At 37.1% G+C, this 18,008-nt stretch overlaps 1 protein-coding gene across 4 annotated transcripts in view; it reads right to left on the bottom strand.

Moving 5' to 3' along the window:
- The window catches only part of GDAP1 (ganglioside induced differentiation associated protein 1), a 172,975-nt gene that overhangs the window by 123,379 nt on the left and 31,588 nt on the right, over positions 1-18,008 (bottom strand). For 3 of the 4 annotated variants that reach the window (XM_054656831.2, XM_054656832.2, XM_519814.9), the window contains 4 exons: positions 10,912-11,085; positions 9,241-9,335; positions 8,169-8,283; positions 4,343-7,237 (listed from right to left, as the gene is read on the bottom strand). In XM_054656831.2, the coding sequence (XP_054512806.1) occupies positions 6,855-7,237; positions 8,169-8,283; positions 9,241-9,335; positions 10,912-11,068 (750 nt within the window). In that variant the 5' untranslated portion in view covers positions 11,069-11,085 and the 3' untranslated portion in view covers positions 4,343-6,854. Of the gene's footprint in view, positions 1-4,342; positions 7,238-8,168; positions 8,284-9,240; positions 9,336-10,911; positions 11,086-18,008 lie in introns of those variants that run through there. The other variant, XM_054656830.2, reaches the window with a different exon arrangement.

The raw sequence follows: 18,008 nt of genomic DNA, 5'->3' as shown, positions 1-18,008 counted from the left end.
TTTAGTGAGATTTGTTTTATGGCCTAGAATATGTCTACTTTGATGAGCATTCCATATGCACATGAAAAGAATGTTTATTCCACAGTTTTTGAGTATGTCTAGTAAATGTGAATGAGATCAAGTTGGCTGACAGTGTGCTCAGATCTTCTATATCCCAATTGAATTTCTGTCTATTTTATCTATTCATTACTGAGAGAATAGTGACAAAATCTCCAACTAACATTTTCCATTGGTTCTGTCAGATTTTGCCATATACATTTCGAAGCTCTTAGATGAATATGTATTTATGATTATGTCTTCCTAATAAATTCTTTTGTGATTCATAAATGTCCCTCTTTGTCTCTTGTAAAACTCTGTCTTAAACTCCACTTTTTCTGAAATTAATATGGCCATACCACCTTCCTTGATATATACCTGGTATGTCACTTTCCATACTTTTATGTTCAGTTTATGCATGTTTAAAGTACATCTCATAAATAGCGCATACTTGTGTCTTGCATTCTTATCTGATCTCTGACCTTCAATTGGAACATTTTACATTCAATGCTATTTACATTTACATATCATGCAATTATTGCTTTGGTGTGTTTAAGTCTACCACCTTGCTATGTTTTCCATTTGTCCCTTCTGTTTATTTGTTTTGTTGCTTCTTTCATTGGTATTTTATTTCTATTTGTTTCTTAGGGATTTTTTAAATTTTAGTTTTCCTCCAGAGCTAACAACGTGTTCTTATCAGAGTTTATTTAGTGTCAAAATTGCACTACTTCACCCTTGACACTACTTCCTTCTTCACACTTCCCACTTGATACTTTTCATTTGGCACATCTGTCCTCACACTTCATTCTTTACACATCACTAACCTAATAGCTTTACAATAGTGTAATTCCATTCATCCACTTCCTCCAACCTTTGTGTTTTTCATATATTTACTTCCACATATATTATAGAGCCCAGAAATTTACATTTTACATAATAATGCTATTATTCTTGTTCTAAACAGTAACCTTTTAAGGAAATTATGAGGCAATGAAAGTCTTTATATGTACCCATTATTTGCCATTCCTGGCACTACTTTTCTTTCCCCTCTCTGTGGATTTGGTTTCCATTTTGTATCATTCTCCATCAGTCTGAAAATGGCCTTTAGCAGTTTTTGGTTTTGCAGGGGCCTGCTGGATCCAACTTCTCTTGGCTTCAATTTATATGAAATACAGTGTCTTTAAAACCCAAGTTTTTAAGGGGTATTTTCTCTGGATATAAAATTTTGAATTGGCAGGATTCCCTCACCACCCCTTCCCACCCCATCAGCACTTTAAAGACATTTTCATTGTTGTCTGCATTCCACTATTTCTGGTAAGTCAGCACACATTCTTATCATCATTCTCTTGTGTATATCTTTTTTTTCCCCTTCTAACTGCTTTCAAGATTTTTTTGTTTTCAGCGGTCCGACAATGATATGCCTACGTGAGGCTTTCTTGGTATTTATCTTTCACTGAGTTCAGTGATTTTCTTGGACGAGTAAGTAAATGTTTTTTCATCAAATTTGGGAAAATATGGCATTATTTAAATATATATATATATGCACACACACACACACACACATATTTCCTGCCCCATTCTTTGTTCTCTTTTTAGAACTCCGTAACACACATATTAGACCAGTTGATATTTTCCACATGTTCCTGAGGCTGTGTTTCTTTATCTTCCTTTTGCCATCTTCCATCTGCTGTGAAGCCCATCCAATGAATTTTTCACTTACGTAATTTTCTAAAATTTCCATTTGGTTTCTTTTAATGGTTTTAATTTCTCTCCCATGATTTTCTGTCAATTCAATCAGACATTTTCTTTTAATTCTATAAACATATATTGTCTGTTAGCTGCTTTAAAGTATTTGCTAAATCCAACATTTAGGTCATATCTATTTATTACTTTTTTTCAACAACAGTCCTATAACTTTGCTTGTCTAGTAATTTTCTACTGTGTCCTGGACATTGTTAGTGATACCTTATGGAGACTCTGGATTTTGTTATCTTCTCTCTGAAGCATGTTGATTCTTGTTCTAGTAGGCAGTGCAGTTACTGGCTAGTCACCTTTAAACTGTGTACGTTTTGTCCTGTGCTTTGTTATGGAGGGCACATAGAAGCCCAAGATGTTTCCCAAGCACCTCTGACTTGGCAGAAATCAACCTCCAGAATACGTCTCCCTTGCAGATCTTGTCATGACTTGGTTTCAGGCTTTTTTAGGATGGGTGCAGAGCAGTGGTCTTCAAATGGAGATGATTTTTCTCCCCTGGTGACATTTGGCAATATCCGAAGACATTTTGATTTGTCACAATTGGGGTGGGGAGCACTACAGGCATTTAGGAGGTAGAGGCCAAGGAAGCTGGTAAACATCCTGCAACACACAGGATAGCTCCACACAACAAAGAATTATCTGGTTTACAATATCAATAGGGCCAAGATTGAAAAATGCTGGTAAGCCTTACTCCAGGCCATGGTCCTTACTCCTGACTAGGGGATTAACAAAGTGTTAATGAGGCCCCCTCTACCTGAAAGGAACCTCCAGTGATTTTCAGCACTGCTTGATGTCCAATATCTCTAGTAAATTGCTCTCTGATAGGCCTCATGTAGTCTTGCTCTGCAGATGCTATTTCTTGATGGGAAAGTTTGTAACATCATGTTGCAAGGGAATGAGCAGAGCAATAAGAATTTTTACAATGTAACCACTTCTGCTTTTAGTGCTAATTATTTGTAGTTCATATCATTTTCGTAATGCAAACCTTCATTTTCTTTTGAGCACTGAACTTAATAAATGTAGGCTCTCTGAAAACCTGTCTTCATTATATTTTTATGACATGTATTTGGCAATGTTTACAAGTAATTTTGTTGAGTATTAGATTCTTAAATTCAAAAGGTAGTTTAATCTGAAGATACGAAAAGCTATACTTATACATGCTGGTCATACGCCTGAAATTTTACTTTGTTAAAAATTAATTTACATATATGGATATGAATACTGTTTTTGGCATGGAAACTTGACCCTTTCATTATGTTTCACTAAGCTATACTATTGGCTCTCCTACTAAGGGATTTCAATGACAGCACTTTGTAATTAAGGAATCAATGCATAAGTAATAAAGTAAAAGACTGAAGACAAAAACTTGTTAACTTTCCCAAAGGAGTTTTATGACAAGGTAATGTGAATGAAATAGATACACCACCCTACTTGAATCAAAGAGTATATCAAGGCCCACTGCAGGCATGTTTTGTCTCAAGTGCTACAGAGCTGCTCTACCCCACTGCCTTCTCACCAATGCCAATCTCTCCTCCCTCCTAACACAGTCAGGCCCCAACTTAGGTGCAAGCAATAAAGGATACTGCTGTCATCCATCCACTGTCTAATCCATAAACTGAGTTCTTTCACTCCTTCTCTTCATTTTCATAATGTAATACATAATTAAAACTACTATCCTCACACTAGAAATTACACTTCCTCACTTTGTTTGGAATCTACTACCCTACCTAGTAAAACAACTGTTCTGGAGTATTATAAAATCAAGACATTCTGATATGGGTAAGCAGAGATCAAGTAAATGGGCCAATAGTTGGCATAAACAATATGATGGTTATATCTGAATACTGATTTATTTATTGCATTAATTTCACCTTCATGTCTTTACCATACTGTTTTTTTTTTCTGAGCAGACTACGAAGTTAGATATTCAGGTGACTTTCCATAAGTATTCAGTATTGTTGCCCTTTGTTCTTGTTTGCAAATTCAAGGAAAACAATGCCAATTAGACTTGCATTTAATTTGCTTTGTTCAGTGCAAAATGAAAGTACTCAATTTCTACTTGATTAGAATGGCTAAGCTTACTAAGCTAGAAATGTAGAAGGTAATTTCAATATGCATAATCCATACTCAATAAAAGAGAATTAGCTATGTCAAAAATATACATAAATATGAGTAATACTTGAAACCCAGTAAACATGTAAGAAAACTATTTTGCAAAGATAAGTACTCAGTGTTCATCATTTTCATGCTCTCCCATGGTAGGTGGCTGGCTGCAACAGAGCTATATTAATGAGCAGCATCAATGTTATTCTTTTTTTTTTTTTTTTTTTTTGAGAGATCAGTGTTATTCTTTAGGCCGCTATTCATTTTAACCGTGCATATTTAAATGAAGCAAGAGTCAGCAATTTTGTTATAACGAAAATATGGCATCCTATAGCTAAGTATCTTGAATACCTAACCTCTGCTTATTTTACCCTTTTAACTACCACATGATGCTTTGATTTTAAATGAAAAAAATATATCTGTTTTCCAAAAAAGATTACAAAGTGAGTACTTTGTTTTAGGGTTCATATTTATTTTCCAATTACTTTTATTGATCTTACAGAATAGTGTCTTGGTCTCTCTACTGCATTCAACAACACCAAAAATCTACAACGCTGGTGTCAACAGCAATAATTACTAAAAATTGAGCAAGCAATTTACGACTATCCGCAATTATGGAAAATGGATTCAAAAGGCATCTGCTACAATAACAATAGTATTTATGTGTATTAAGACACAAAAAGCCAACATAACTTTAGTACCTCAGGCATTATTCTAATTGTGATATTTGTACAAATTTTGGAAATTGATGAGTACACTGACCAGTCACCGATAATCATGAAAAAGAAAATACACATAAGTGCCTATTTAGCTAATACTGTGTTTAACTCTAGCTTGACATTGTGTGATACTGTAATCCCTTTCAAAGCACTGGAAATCACTCACATTTGCCTCAAGCTTTTTTTTAAAACAGAAGAATAATCTGATGAAGATGCCCTTATTTCAGAAACTGAGGTCATTACTATCTTTGCTTGAAACATTTTAGAAGAGTTGCTGAACAAAAAGAACACTCAATCTTAGTCTACTGGATAAACAGCGACATCTAGTGGTCATTGTATCCCTAAACAAACACCTTAAAAGCACAAACTCAAGTATCCATGAAATATATGAAATTGCCACTATCTTTAACGTATTTCCAAAGAAACTGTACAAGGAAATTATAAACACATTCTAGAAAGATTCCCTATGATTCAGGAATAATATAAATTGAAGGAAAAGTTAACCATGGACTTCTAATTTTTATTCTTAACAACCTTTTCATAGGTAAATATCCTTCAGAGGTTTTTATAAAAATCCAATTCTTATTTCTTCACGACTCAGTTCTTGTTTCTAACAGAGTGACATAAAGAACTCAAACACTATGAACTAATGAATAATAACTTCTATGGCTCTAATGAATACATGGATTGGTATGTCCCAGCAACAGATTCAGACACTCCATATGACAACACACTCATGTGCAAATTTTAAATGTTATAAAAGCTGCTACTCAATTATTGTTTGACTGAGTTTACTCTGGAGGTTTTATTAATTTTTTTGTAAATCGGGAACATATAGTTCATCAAGGTTTTCTAATACAACTAGGTCATGAAATGGAATTACAGCATCAAAATAGAATTAAAAAATCATTTTGCCATCAAAAAGTCATTGTTTCCTAGGTATGACTTTCCTATTAATGATAAAGTTAGTACATTCTTTGGCTATTGTTGTTCACTGGGACCTCGGCACATCATCTCTATGCCTGCTACCCACCAGACACCAGAAATGGCTTCTAAGGCCTTCATGGCCAGCTCCAGGGAAACTGTCTTCCTGTCACCATGAAAGACTTTTTCTGAGCACAAACCATTTGTTGCAGTTCCAAGGTTATTCATGGGACACACCGAGACTGTCCCTTCCACATGAACTGAGGTATCCCCCCCAAATCCCTTAAACATACATCAGTGAATACAGGTATGCATCACTATCTACCCATTTAATTCATCTTCCCTAGATTAACTGCCAAGTGCTAAGACTAGACCTTTCTAACAAGTCTTTGTTGATGATCATAAACAGATGAAAGATCTGGACAACAATTTTTGTGTTTATAGACCAGCCTCCCCAAATGAAGAATGAACATATTTGGTGCTCCCAGATCATCAAAATACCCACTACCCAGCCAATACCCAGACATGCTAGTGATTAGCTGGGACATTCACCTAAATGCCACTTATGTGTATGAAGAGGGCTATAGATGCCACCCTTTCTACCTCCCACTGACTGGACATGACCATCCAGAGGAATGGTATCTCACAGGCACCATCTAAAACAGTAAGGAATCATTACCACTTGGTAATTCAAATTGCGGACCATCTGAAATGGTAAGGAATCATCTTAATATCACTTAAGACTTTTACAGAAATGCTAGGCAGATGTGTTCCAATGAGCATCAAATTTCTAGTATATAAGCACTTAATCTTACTAAAGCAATGTGTGTGATTCATAAGCATTTAAAATTAACACTGAGGTCAAAGTATACATATAAAGCCTGGGGTTCTCTCCAGCCCACTATCCCCAGTGATTCCCTAGTCCTCTCCTAAGAGTTCTCAATTACAGAAGTGTACGTGTGGGCAGTAGCCACAAGTAACTAAATGTGAGGTTTACCAATGAGACAGGCAGCCATGAACGTTGGAGGCACCCGAAGCTTACTTTCTATTGCTCTACCCTATACAGACTTCATTCTCTCATTTTTCCTTCTCTTATCTCTTTGCCTTCCTATTTCTGCCTGGAGCTGGCAGTTATAGAATAAAGCAATTTTGTGTCCTATTGCTACCTGAACCCCTGTGTTGTGTAACAAAGATGACTTCTGAATTTTAGGAAAAAATACTGCTAACTACTCAATAAGACAGACTCAGAGAGCCATGGGCAATCACAGGGTCTAGCTAAATGCTTGGATGAGCTGCCACGACAAGATCCCAACAGACCTAGAAATAATTTGGTCTGGGTCTAAATGCTAATATCATGCTGCCAAGCCTCTTTCTGAAAAGCATAAAAGCAAAATATCCCACTCCTGCAAGCAAACCAACCACAAGGGTCGTGCCAAGAACTTTTGGGGCCCTTTTCTTGGCCACCCGGAATGCTGTTGGCAGCACTGCAGAGATTAATATATTGTTGACATGTCCTAAAACCTTGTTAAATGTTTTTCTCTTCAAGACACGCTCGTAATAGGTTTCCAAGTTTGGTCGCTTTCCGTTTCCCCAGTTTCTCCTTGCAAACCCCAGGAACTTCAGTCGATGCAATGTGACAGCGAGTGAGACGTCTGCCAGGGTGAAGGATTCACCGCAGAGCCAAGGTTGCTGGCCCTCTTCTAATTAGAGAAAGGGACATAGAGAATTAGAGGCAAGCACTCTACAGACAGACTCCAGCTGGTATCAGTGGTCTCAGCCTTAAGGGTGAGTGTGAGTATAGCAAAAGATGAAGGACATTATATATTTATTTTCTTGACAGCCACACTCAGAGAATAATTTCATGCTTTAAAAAAAAAGTCCATGCAAATGTATCCTAGGCCAAAGGAGACTTGCTTGACGTCTGTCAGCCATCCAGGTCCCTATGTAAGATTGCAGCCACTTGAGCTTATCACTTTGTAAAGGACACTAAGGGGTTGGGAGCCTCCAAGCTAGTTAAAAGAAACTTCCTTCTGGTTTATAAAAACAGTTCTTCTTTAGAAAAATCCATAAAGCTGAGTCTGAAACATCACTCAGTGGCTACTGCTCTTAGTCATTTAAAGCAGAAGAGCTTTTGTGACAGGTAACATAGTCTTCAACTCTAGTCGGAGTAGCATAAATGGCCCATGTGTATACACCTATGGCTTAACTCTGAAGCCAGTTCACTGGCATGCTTACCAGCCAGTCTACAGATGCCCACGTGCTGGTCCTTATTACACTTTAGATTGGAGGCTGTCTCCCTGCCTAAGGAAAAAACTAGAGGGAACATTCAAGCAATTACTCAAGTTATTCAACCAAACTAACTACTGTAATTACAAATTTGTAAAACAGGTAAAAATCTCCCAAGCATAATTTAAATTATGCAGAAAAATCCTTCACGTAGATGCAGATTGAGTTACAATTAGACACCTGGGTTTTTCTGGGTGCAATATCATTATTGCTATCATAATTAAAACTGCCTGTGAATAACAACAATGAAAAGCAGATTACAGAACGTTTTTGGTGAGACCTAAGAATGTTCCCATGAATAATACTGATGTTGAAAAGAGAAAAAGAATATAAATGAGAACCTACCTGGGGTTTCTTCATTTCTTCTTTGCAATTCAGTTTCAACCTGATCCAAGACCTTCTCCAACTCATCAAGAATTTTCTTCAAATACTTGACATTGTCATGATCAAGCAGCTTTGACTAATTAACCACCAAAAAAAGAAACCAAACATATTATTTGCACCTTTAAAAAAAATAAATCTAGGTAAAGCAGATACAAACTCTTACAGAGTTCAGCCTATTTTAGACAACAAGAAGAAATAGAAAAACTCAGCAAAAAAAAAAAAAAAGAGAGAGAGAGAGAGCTAAGTTGAAGGGAAATATCCCAGCTGTGAAAATGACCCAGGAGCAGACCCACCACTCACTGGCAGCTCCTATGAGGCCAGATGACCACAGAAGGCAAAGAATGGGAGGGACACGAACAGCCATCTGCCAAGCCCAACTCAGGAAAAGAATTCTAGCAGCCGTAATTGAAAGAGTAGCTGAAGGGTCAGGGATGAGAAAGAAGTCCGAGTGAAGGAGTTAAACGGCGAGTGGAGAGTCAGTCAAGTGACTGTGAGTGCAGGTGTTTCTTCTGAGGAGCTCGTTTAGCTACGATAGGATAAAGGAAGGTGGGAAGTTGGGGAGGGTTGGGAGTGCTGCTGTTTTCTACACTTTTAATATGAGAGAAGCTTGCAATAGTTGCTGGGCCCGGGGAAGGAATCAACAGAAGGAGAAAGGCTGACCATAAAGCACACTCCTCAGGGGGCAAAGCAAGTCAGAGCGACACATGGAGGGATGTAGGTCTAGCGAGGACTTCCAGTGGTGGAATACCTGAAATGACAGATTCTAGAATATGTTATGAACTTCCTTTGCATTTCATAACTTTTTTGGCAACTAGCATGCTCAATATCTGCTTGTTAAGCACTTGTCATCAAGTTTCAATATCAAGTCTAATAAAAAATTCTTTCTAAAAGGAGAACATAAGCCAAAGGTAACATGTGTACTGGTGAACTGCAATATTTAAAAGAAGATATTCTAGAAATAGTGGTACTTTACAAAAAGTAGAACATTTACTCCGTGCAGTGTATGTCAACTGAGGACAGCTGATTGGCTTACTTTGAGTCGTTTCTGTTTTGCAATGTATGCTTCTTGTAAATCTGGGTTTTCTTCAGCAAGTTTCTTCAGCTCAGACTCTGTGTTTCCAATTTGGCCTGATAATAAAAACATTTTGGAAACAGAAAATTATTTTCTCCCTTCTACACCAGTAACAAGGAGAAGCAGAGAAACTCAATGACAAGAGCATGAGCTCTGGGGGTCATGCCCTGCTTCTCTGCCTTGGGCTTACCCTGTCTATGCCTCAGTTTCCTCACCTTTCAAATGGAACCATAAGAGTATCTGCCGGCTGGGCGCGGTGGCTCACACCTGTAATCCCAGCACTTTGGGAGGCCGAGGCGGGAGGATCAGGAGGTCAAGAGATCGAGACCATCTTGGCCAACGTGGTGAAACCCCGTCTCTACTAAAAATACAAAAATTGGCTGGGCATGGTAGCGCGTGCCTGTCATCCCAGCTACTCGGGAGGCTGAGGCAGGAGAGTCACTTGAACTCAGGAAGCAGAGGTTGCAGTGAGCCGAGATGATGCCACTGCATGCCAGCATGGAAACAGAGTGAGACTCCATCCAAAAAAAAAAGAAAAGAAAAAAACAAAGAATATCTGCCATGAAGACTAAATGAGAAGCTTCATGGGAAGCACTTAGAGCAAGGCCCAGCACTTTACAGTGCTCAGTGCAGGCTTGCTGCTCCGCCTTCCTCTACCTTTCAAGCTTTCTATAATGAACTCCTATATGAAGGGAGGAAAAAGCCTTATTTTTAAAAAATATTAACTATAGGTCATAGAATTATAGTCAAAACTCTTGTTTCAAATACTATAAAGGGTATTTATGAAGAGGAGGAGGAATAAGAGGAAAGAGAAGCAGGAAGAGAGGGCAGTGGAGAAAAAGGAAGAGAAGGGAGAAAAGGGAAGAGATGAAAAGGGAAGGGAGAGAAGAGGAGAGGAAAAGGAGGGGTATCAAAAAGGAAAAAAAGAATAATAAGAATAATAAAGATGAGTATCACATAATGGGGAAAACATGGTTTCTGGATTTAGAAGATCTGAGTTTGAGTGTTTCTGATCAACATTCCCAAAGTGTGACCACTGCCACGATCCTTTCCCTTCTTATCTCCAATTATCTCTGCTATAAAGCACACCTCCTGCTCCACAGATCATGCACTGACTATTCTCATGACAGGAGGAAGGCAGAAAGCTGGATGTCACAACTCAATCCCAATAAATCTCCTATCACTGAACATAGAGACAGAGTAATAGTTAGACACCCTCTAGTCCAGTTTCCTCAAATAACGAAACAACAATTAAGGACCAGTAACATGAACTCAACTGCCCATAATCCTAGGCAGATCCCAGGTTTTCAGATTCCTAGTCCATCTGTTCATGAGAACATGTTATATTCTTTACTCTTCCATAATCCACTCTTCTGAGTTTTACCCAAGCTTGGCCCTCAAAGCCAAGAGCTGATAAATCAGGTCTTATAGACAATAAATGTCCAATTGAGCAGGTGAAGCACAGATTAATCTGACTGGTTCATGGATCGATCCATAACATGCACATCCATGAAGCAAACTCAACAACCCTATTCCCAATCTTCTTTTAGTGACCATGAGACATGCTAGGTCTCAAAATGAATTAAAAGAAAGTGTCAGACAGAATTCCAGGTCTTTAAAATGTTTACATACTACGAATCCTTGTAGTTGCATAAGCCGGGATCATGGAGTCCACAGTTAACTCAGGATGTAAAATGCAGCCATGTGTATAGGCATCCATTGGCAAGGAGTCAAGCAGCTCTCGGTAATGTTGTACCCGTGGGTAATACATGCTTTCTTTATCAGGCATTAACCTGGGTGTTCTTTCTAAAATACACACACACAAATATTGAAAAAAAAGTTACAAATGAGTTGTTACACTCAAAAGCAAAACAAAAACACTATCCACTCATCATTAACATTTTCAACATATCTGTATATTCAAAAAATACTGTCTCCTCACCTCAGACATTCAAAGTTTGAAATGGCCTGATGCACCAGACAAGATCCCAAACCATAATCACATTGGTATTCTCTCATTTCTTCACCTTGCAAACTGCACTCAGCCCTCAAGGCCCAGTTATTTATGCCATTTATTCCATGAAGCATTCCCTAACCTCCTACAACTGCCAACATCTGACTGGCTCACATGTGCCTTCTTCTATACATCCATAACACATTACACACACTCTGTTACAGCCCTTATCACACTGTAATTCATTGCATCTTTTTTCCCCATGACTGTCTTCAGGGAAAGGAACCTGCAATCCAGAGTCTAGCACAGTTCTCCACACACTTTAGGCCCTCAATAAAGTTTGGTTAATTGAATGAGGACTCATTATGGAAAGATAATCAGGGGCTACTCTTTTCTAGGTGCCAACCAACATCAAGAGTGACCCTACTGACACATGTGAATGTGAATGACAATCTATGTGGAACAGGAAAGGCCTTTGCTCAAATATCGCAGGTGCACTTTCCCCAGGAATTTCTAACAATTATCTCTGGAAAGTGGGTTCTACATACATCCTTATTTGCTAGTTAAAATCCAAACTGTAGAGTCCTTGAGGGCAGGGACCATGTACTGCTCTCTGTTAAATCCCCAGTGCCTAGTATAATGTATGACATGTAGTAGGTGTTTAATAAATTACAATGAATACATTCCAAAATTTCCAATTATTATATAGATTACTTGAGCTGGAGAAGTGCTGCAGGAGTTAACATGTACACTCAGATACAAGGGCTGAAAATTTCTCCCAAGATCTCACAGCTAATTAGAGGCAGAGATAGAACTAAAGACATCTGATTCCTAATGTAATGTTCTCTTTGATTATACCATCATAACATTTTCAAAGGATTTTCATTTCATAGACTATCGAAAAAGAATAAAAGTGAAGGATGCAACCCAAAGGTCAGGGCTATGTCCCTTCAGAATCTCTTCCTATCTCTGGCTGTCAAACTGTCCCTAAAAAATGTCAGGTCTAATAACTATCACAATTTCAAAATATTAAGATATCTGCAATAACTTAACCATGAACATATCTGTGAGTTCTATTGGTTATCAAAGCCAGAAGCACTCCTGATATTGCCATGGATTGTGCCTACATTGCTAATGGAAGGAAATAATTCCTTTAAATAGAGATACAATTATTCCCTATCCAAGATCTCAAATCTCCTGAATTCTATTCATAAACCCCTAAGCGCAACAGTTCTCACACTATGGTCTGAGGATCCCTGGGTTTTCCTAAAACATGTTTGGGGGATCTACAAAGATATTTTTATAGAAATACTAAGATGTTAATTACTTTTTCACTCTTATTCTCTCTCAAGTGTATGGTAGAAGTTTCCAGAGGCTACAGGAAACATGACTCTATCACTCTGACAGCTAGTGGGATTGTGCTTAACCAGGCTAATATTTTAAGTTTTCTCAGTTTTGCTTTCTAAATGGTAAATATTGATAGCTATGATCCACATAAACAAATGCTCTCTGGTATCCTCAAAGACAAAGGGGTATAGAGACCAAAAAGTTTAAGAACTAATGCTTTAGGGGTCCAAGAACCTCAGGCTAATAACCCTAAATAGTACATTTTCAAATGCTTCCCAAAAGGTCCAAGTAATGGCTAGTGGCTCTGGCTGCTTTCTGGTACTGGGCCCTGGGGCTTCTCTCCAGAAGAGCATACCATTTCCTTCCTAGGAAAGTGAATGAGAGCAGGAAAAACAATGTCTAATTGCTTTCTGGGGAAGATCCATCAGGCCAAGCCCAAATTCTTCAAGGAGGACAAATGTTTAAATCCATGAAAATAATTTTCTTCTACTCAGTGTGCCGTTACTGTCTAACCATTTCCTGAAGCACTCTGTCAGAGCATGAGATACCCACTGAACCCAAGTTATCTCCCCATCTCTCTTTCTTTGTGTGCATCAAGCATGCCCTCTCCAGTATCACAGGGGCACTGCGCTGCCATCCTCACACTGAAGCACAACAGTATCTGCTGCTTCTGATAAAAGAGTTTTTCAAAGGACAACTGGGAATTTCCTTTGAATTATAGAGGAGATCTTCCCTCTCAATCCCATCCTATTTTATTTTCCAGTTCTTCCGTAGAGTACCTTTATCAAAATACCAAAAGCAACAATTTTTTTCTCAGTAATGTACCTCAATCAGGAGTGGGAAAGCAACATAAGGCATAGCGGGGCAGGACAGAGAATTAGGGAGTTTTAAGAAGCAGGCAATGAGAGGAGGTCCCAGCATTGGGGAGTGGGATTGCAACAGTGGAAATGAGGCTTGGTATTAAGCTAGAAGGACAAATAAGTTGGCACAAGATCCGACTTGCCGGAAGAACTGAGTAGGGGAAAAGTTTTATATTACACATAAATTTAGGCAGCAAATTATAAACCAGCAGATAGACATAAAGCAGAAAGATTTGATAAACAGCAGAGGAAACCAAAAGAAGCAAAAAATAAAATCAGAAAGAAACAAAGCATTCTGCAGCCATGTAATGGAGACAAATGGGCCTCTACATTCTCAAGTCCCTGTAATGCTGAGTAAAATAACAATGGCTCTGAGCCATTTTTTTAAATTACATTTGGTTTTCCCAAGAGTAAAACATAAAAAGAAATTAGGGGCTTAAAGGCATAAGTTTTCATTATTTTACAAAATTCACTACTCTGGTTACCCATCTTTCCTAGTAAAGGCAGATAAAGGAGGCATTATTATGCCTTGTTTTCAAGAAAGACTCCCCTAGGTCTACTTGTACAACTTTCAAGTCTCCCTTACTACTAGCTCAATGGAAACAGATTAGATTTCATTCCTCACTCTAGCCCTTTGCTGTTTATTTTACTTAGACTGTATAGTGATTGCATCAGTATATAATATGCATAATACAGCTGAATAATATTGTACCCTTCAACTAGTCACACACTAGGCTATTTTAAAAAAATTCAATAATAGACTGGGCACGGTGGCTCATGCCTGTAATCCCAGCACTTTGGGAGGCCAAGGCAGGCAGATCACGAGGTCAGGAGATCGAGAGACCATCCCGGTCAACATGGTGAAACCCCGTCTCTACTAAAGTACAAAAAATTAGCCGGGCGTGGTGGTGCGCGCCTATAGTCCCAGCTACTCGGGAGGCTGAGGCAGGGGAATCACTTGAACCCAGGAGGTGGAGGTTGCAGGGAGCCGAGATCGCGGCACTGCACTCCAGCCTGGTGACAGAGCGAGACTCCGTCTCAAAAAAAAAAAAAAAAAAAAAAAAATATATACACACACACACACACACACACACACACACACACACTAAATAATATTAAACAATTAAGTTATGACCTGAGGCAAAATATGGTAGCAAACTGATTGATTACAATTCAGTGCTGTCATAACTCTTGAACTAGAAAGAGCAAATCTAAATACAGATAAGAAAAATAACAAAAAGACCTGGTGTCAAATTATATCAGTTCACTGTATGCATCCAGGATTTTGAGACAAATTTATAGCATTATTGTCAATAAATTTTATGTACTATACATTAAATGTTTAACTACTTTTAACTGGTATTACAGTTAAGACTTTTAACAGAAACATTTTTAATGATGGAAGCAAAAATTCCTTTATCAGACAGTTTGTTCCAATTGTTAGATACACATTATATAGAAACAGGGCCTCTGAATTTTAATACCCCCAACCTGTCTGCTAAAATTGGACAAATCACAAAGAGAAAAAAAGTTACTTTTTAAAGCAACTTTTACTGACACAATAATTAAAGACTGATATTCTTTTCCATGCCATATGGTATATTTTCTCTACGTTTTGTGCTAATCTGCAATTTCAGTATATGTGCTAAAAGGCCTATATTCAACTATATACAAGAGCCTTTTCTTGATGAACACAAATATAAATATTAATTGGTAATTCCTTAAATAACTATTTTTAATATAACAGTGACACCAGAATTAACGTTCTTTTTTAAATGTTACATTTGATGAAATTCAAATGTAACATTTAAATGTATTTTATAAATAACATTGTATCTATAAATTTAGATATCCTAATAAGATTTATGTGATTTTAATATCATACTAGAATAGTTTATTTCCAAACTAAATTCTATTTCCTAAGAATAAATTATATATCTAGACATAAGACATGAACGTGATGTTCAGAGAACTGTTACATTAAATCACAAAAATCCATTATTCTTGATTCCAGGTTACCAGAGTTATTTGGTAGTAATACATATGTTCTAGTATTTTATAGTTATTCCATATAATTTTGATTAGCAGCCAAGTTAAATTTTATTTAAAGAGGTTATGAGTACAATAGCTAGACTGAAAAATCCATATTTAAAGAGGTTATGAGTACAATAGCTAGACTGAAAAATCCATACAATGTCACCTTGTCACATCCATTCTTCCTCAGTTTACCTAGTTTGCTTACTCTCATACTTTATCTAGCTTAATCAATTGCTTGCTGTAAAATAACTATTCCTCACCACATGCTCAGAGTTAAAGAGGTATCATGTACATGAAAGAGTCTATAAAACTGTACAGTAATAGCAAGTATATATGTTAAGGACAGATTTGGAATTATCAGCAAACTTATAGAAAGAAATTATCTTTGAAGACTAGCAAGCTGCTAATGATTTCAGATCTTTAAAACATCTCTGAAGTATCCCAGGACCCTATACCCAATTAATACCCAATAAATGGTTACTTAAAGAATAAATGAAGAGATAGCTCTCGGCCAGCTCTTAGTTTGGCAGTCAGGAGCATCATTCATGTCTATACCATTCTTCTGTATGACTGCTTTCCAAAAAAAAATCAAATACAGCCATTATCCAACAGATATTCACTATTTCAGGCTATGACTTGAAAAGGGTGACCTCAGCTACCAAACTACCAATTATTTAATGAACTATCCCGAAAGTACAAGGATAGAAATATGTAAATGTAAACAAAAAAGTTGAAAAATGTTTCTAGATCAGCAAGTCATCGTTTTTCGCATAATCCCCACTGGATCAATAACAAGGGACAGCAAATAACAGTGAAGGACATACTGGTTCACTACATTCTGTTCTTTAGAGGAATGGCTACACTTACAGTCTCCTGTCATGACCATGGGTGACTGCACACCTCATGAAATCCATCCACTTATTCTATCTCATCAACATTCCTCAAAGTTACATCCATAATTGGACAAAATGTCAACTATTCCAAACAGCTCAGAATGCAGAGGGTTACAGCTCACCCTGTTCTCAACAAAATTTACAGTTTTCAAAGAACCTGAAATCACACTAGCCATTTGTTTTAACATTGGTAACTTACTATCTATTAACCAGGTTCCCCATTCTTTTGGAATGCAGCTGGTTTTTTAAAACAAAAGTCTCATGCCTATTTTCCTCATAGCCATTTTACATTTAGCCTTGTTAAACTTTATCTTATTTTTCCATTTTGTTGTATTTCCATAAGAAATATTTTATAAGCTAGTCATCATTTTGACTATTTACCTTTTCTGTCATTCACAAATGTAATCGTATTTCTTCCATGTCTATTCAAATCATTGATTTGTTAGGCTCAAGTCAAAAAAGAAGCCTACAAGAACATTACAAGGGATCCCTGTACAGGCTAACATCTGTTTCAATAATTTATTCATTTTAATCATTCAAAATATTTATTAAGCACCTATTAAGAAACATTCACTGTATAAGGCATTGGGGATAATTTTTCATAAGATACACTATTCCCAACCTCATGGTACTTACAGTGGTGTACAATTCAAACATTTAAAATAAAGTATAAAAACAATTATAAGTAAAATGAGAGTCTATAGTTGAAGAGGTAATCTGGTATGAGAAATCTATGAAGTAATATTCTTTAATATGGTAGTTTATTCATCTGCAAATGTGCGTTACAATCTTCTAGCTATATTTGCTCCTTTATTCCACAAGGGTATATGTAACGTAATCGCAAATGTTCTACTTAAATCAAGATATACTATATCTAGAACCATGCCTGGCACATAATAGACAGTTTTTTAGAAGTGTTAGGGACATTCTCCAGCAGTGTAAAACTTAAATTGGTTCCTTTCACTGAGATACACAAAAATTTTAACATATTTAAATAACTATTCACAATCTATTCTAGATTTCCACCAGATTTAAAGACAGTAATTTACACCAGTGCTTACTTAACTAAACACTAATTTATAGCAGTATTCTCAAACTTTAATGTACATACGAATCACATGGGGCTCTTGTTAAAACAAAGATTCTAATTTGATAGGTCTGCAGAGAGCTCTAAGGTTCTGCAGTTCTAACAAGCTCCCAGGTGACACCAATGCTGCTGATGAACGGAACATACAATTAGTAGCAAGGGTTGGTAGAATTCACTTTTCCCCGTCTTTGACAATAGGATGTTTGTCTATCTTGTCTGACTTTCATTCTCCATGAGTTCTTAAAGATAAAGCATCTTAATTATAATTGTGATAACGCTGTTTTTAAAATTTCAGTACTCTGAGATAAACTTCTTCTTGACCTCGATTTATATAACTTAGCCTTGATTTATATAAACTATTGTTCTCTTGCTGTCGTCCTATCTACCATAAGTTTTGGGTCCCTTGTTTTTTCGTCCTTCCCAATTGATTGAAAGATATTCAACAAGTTAGTGGCAGCATCAGACTAAAAGCTAGGACTCTTGATTGCTGAGTTACAATAATAGTTCAACCAGAATTAAAGTCTGCGCTTTCCATATTTCCATCCTGTCAC

The sequence above is a fragment of the Pan troglodytes genome, chromosome 7 (genome assembly GCF_028858775.2).
Source record: "Pan troglodytes isolate AG18354 chromosome 7, NHGRI_mPanTro3-v2.0_pri, whole genome shotgun sequence".
In the NCBI taxonomy this organism is placed as follows: Eukaryota; Metazoa; Chordata; class Mammalia; order Primates; family Hominidae; genus Pan; species Pan troglodytes.
This window is presented reverse-complemented; position numbering and strand designations above follow the sequence as displayed.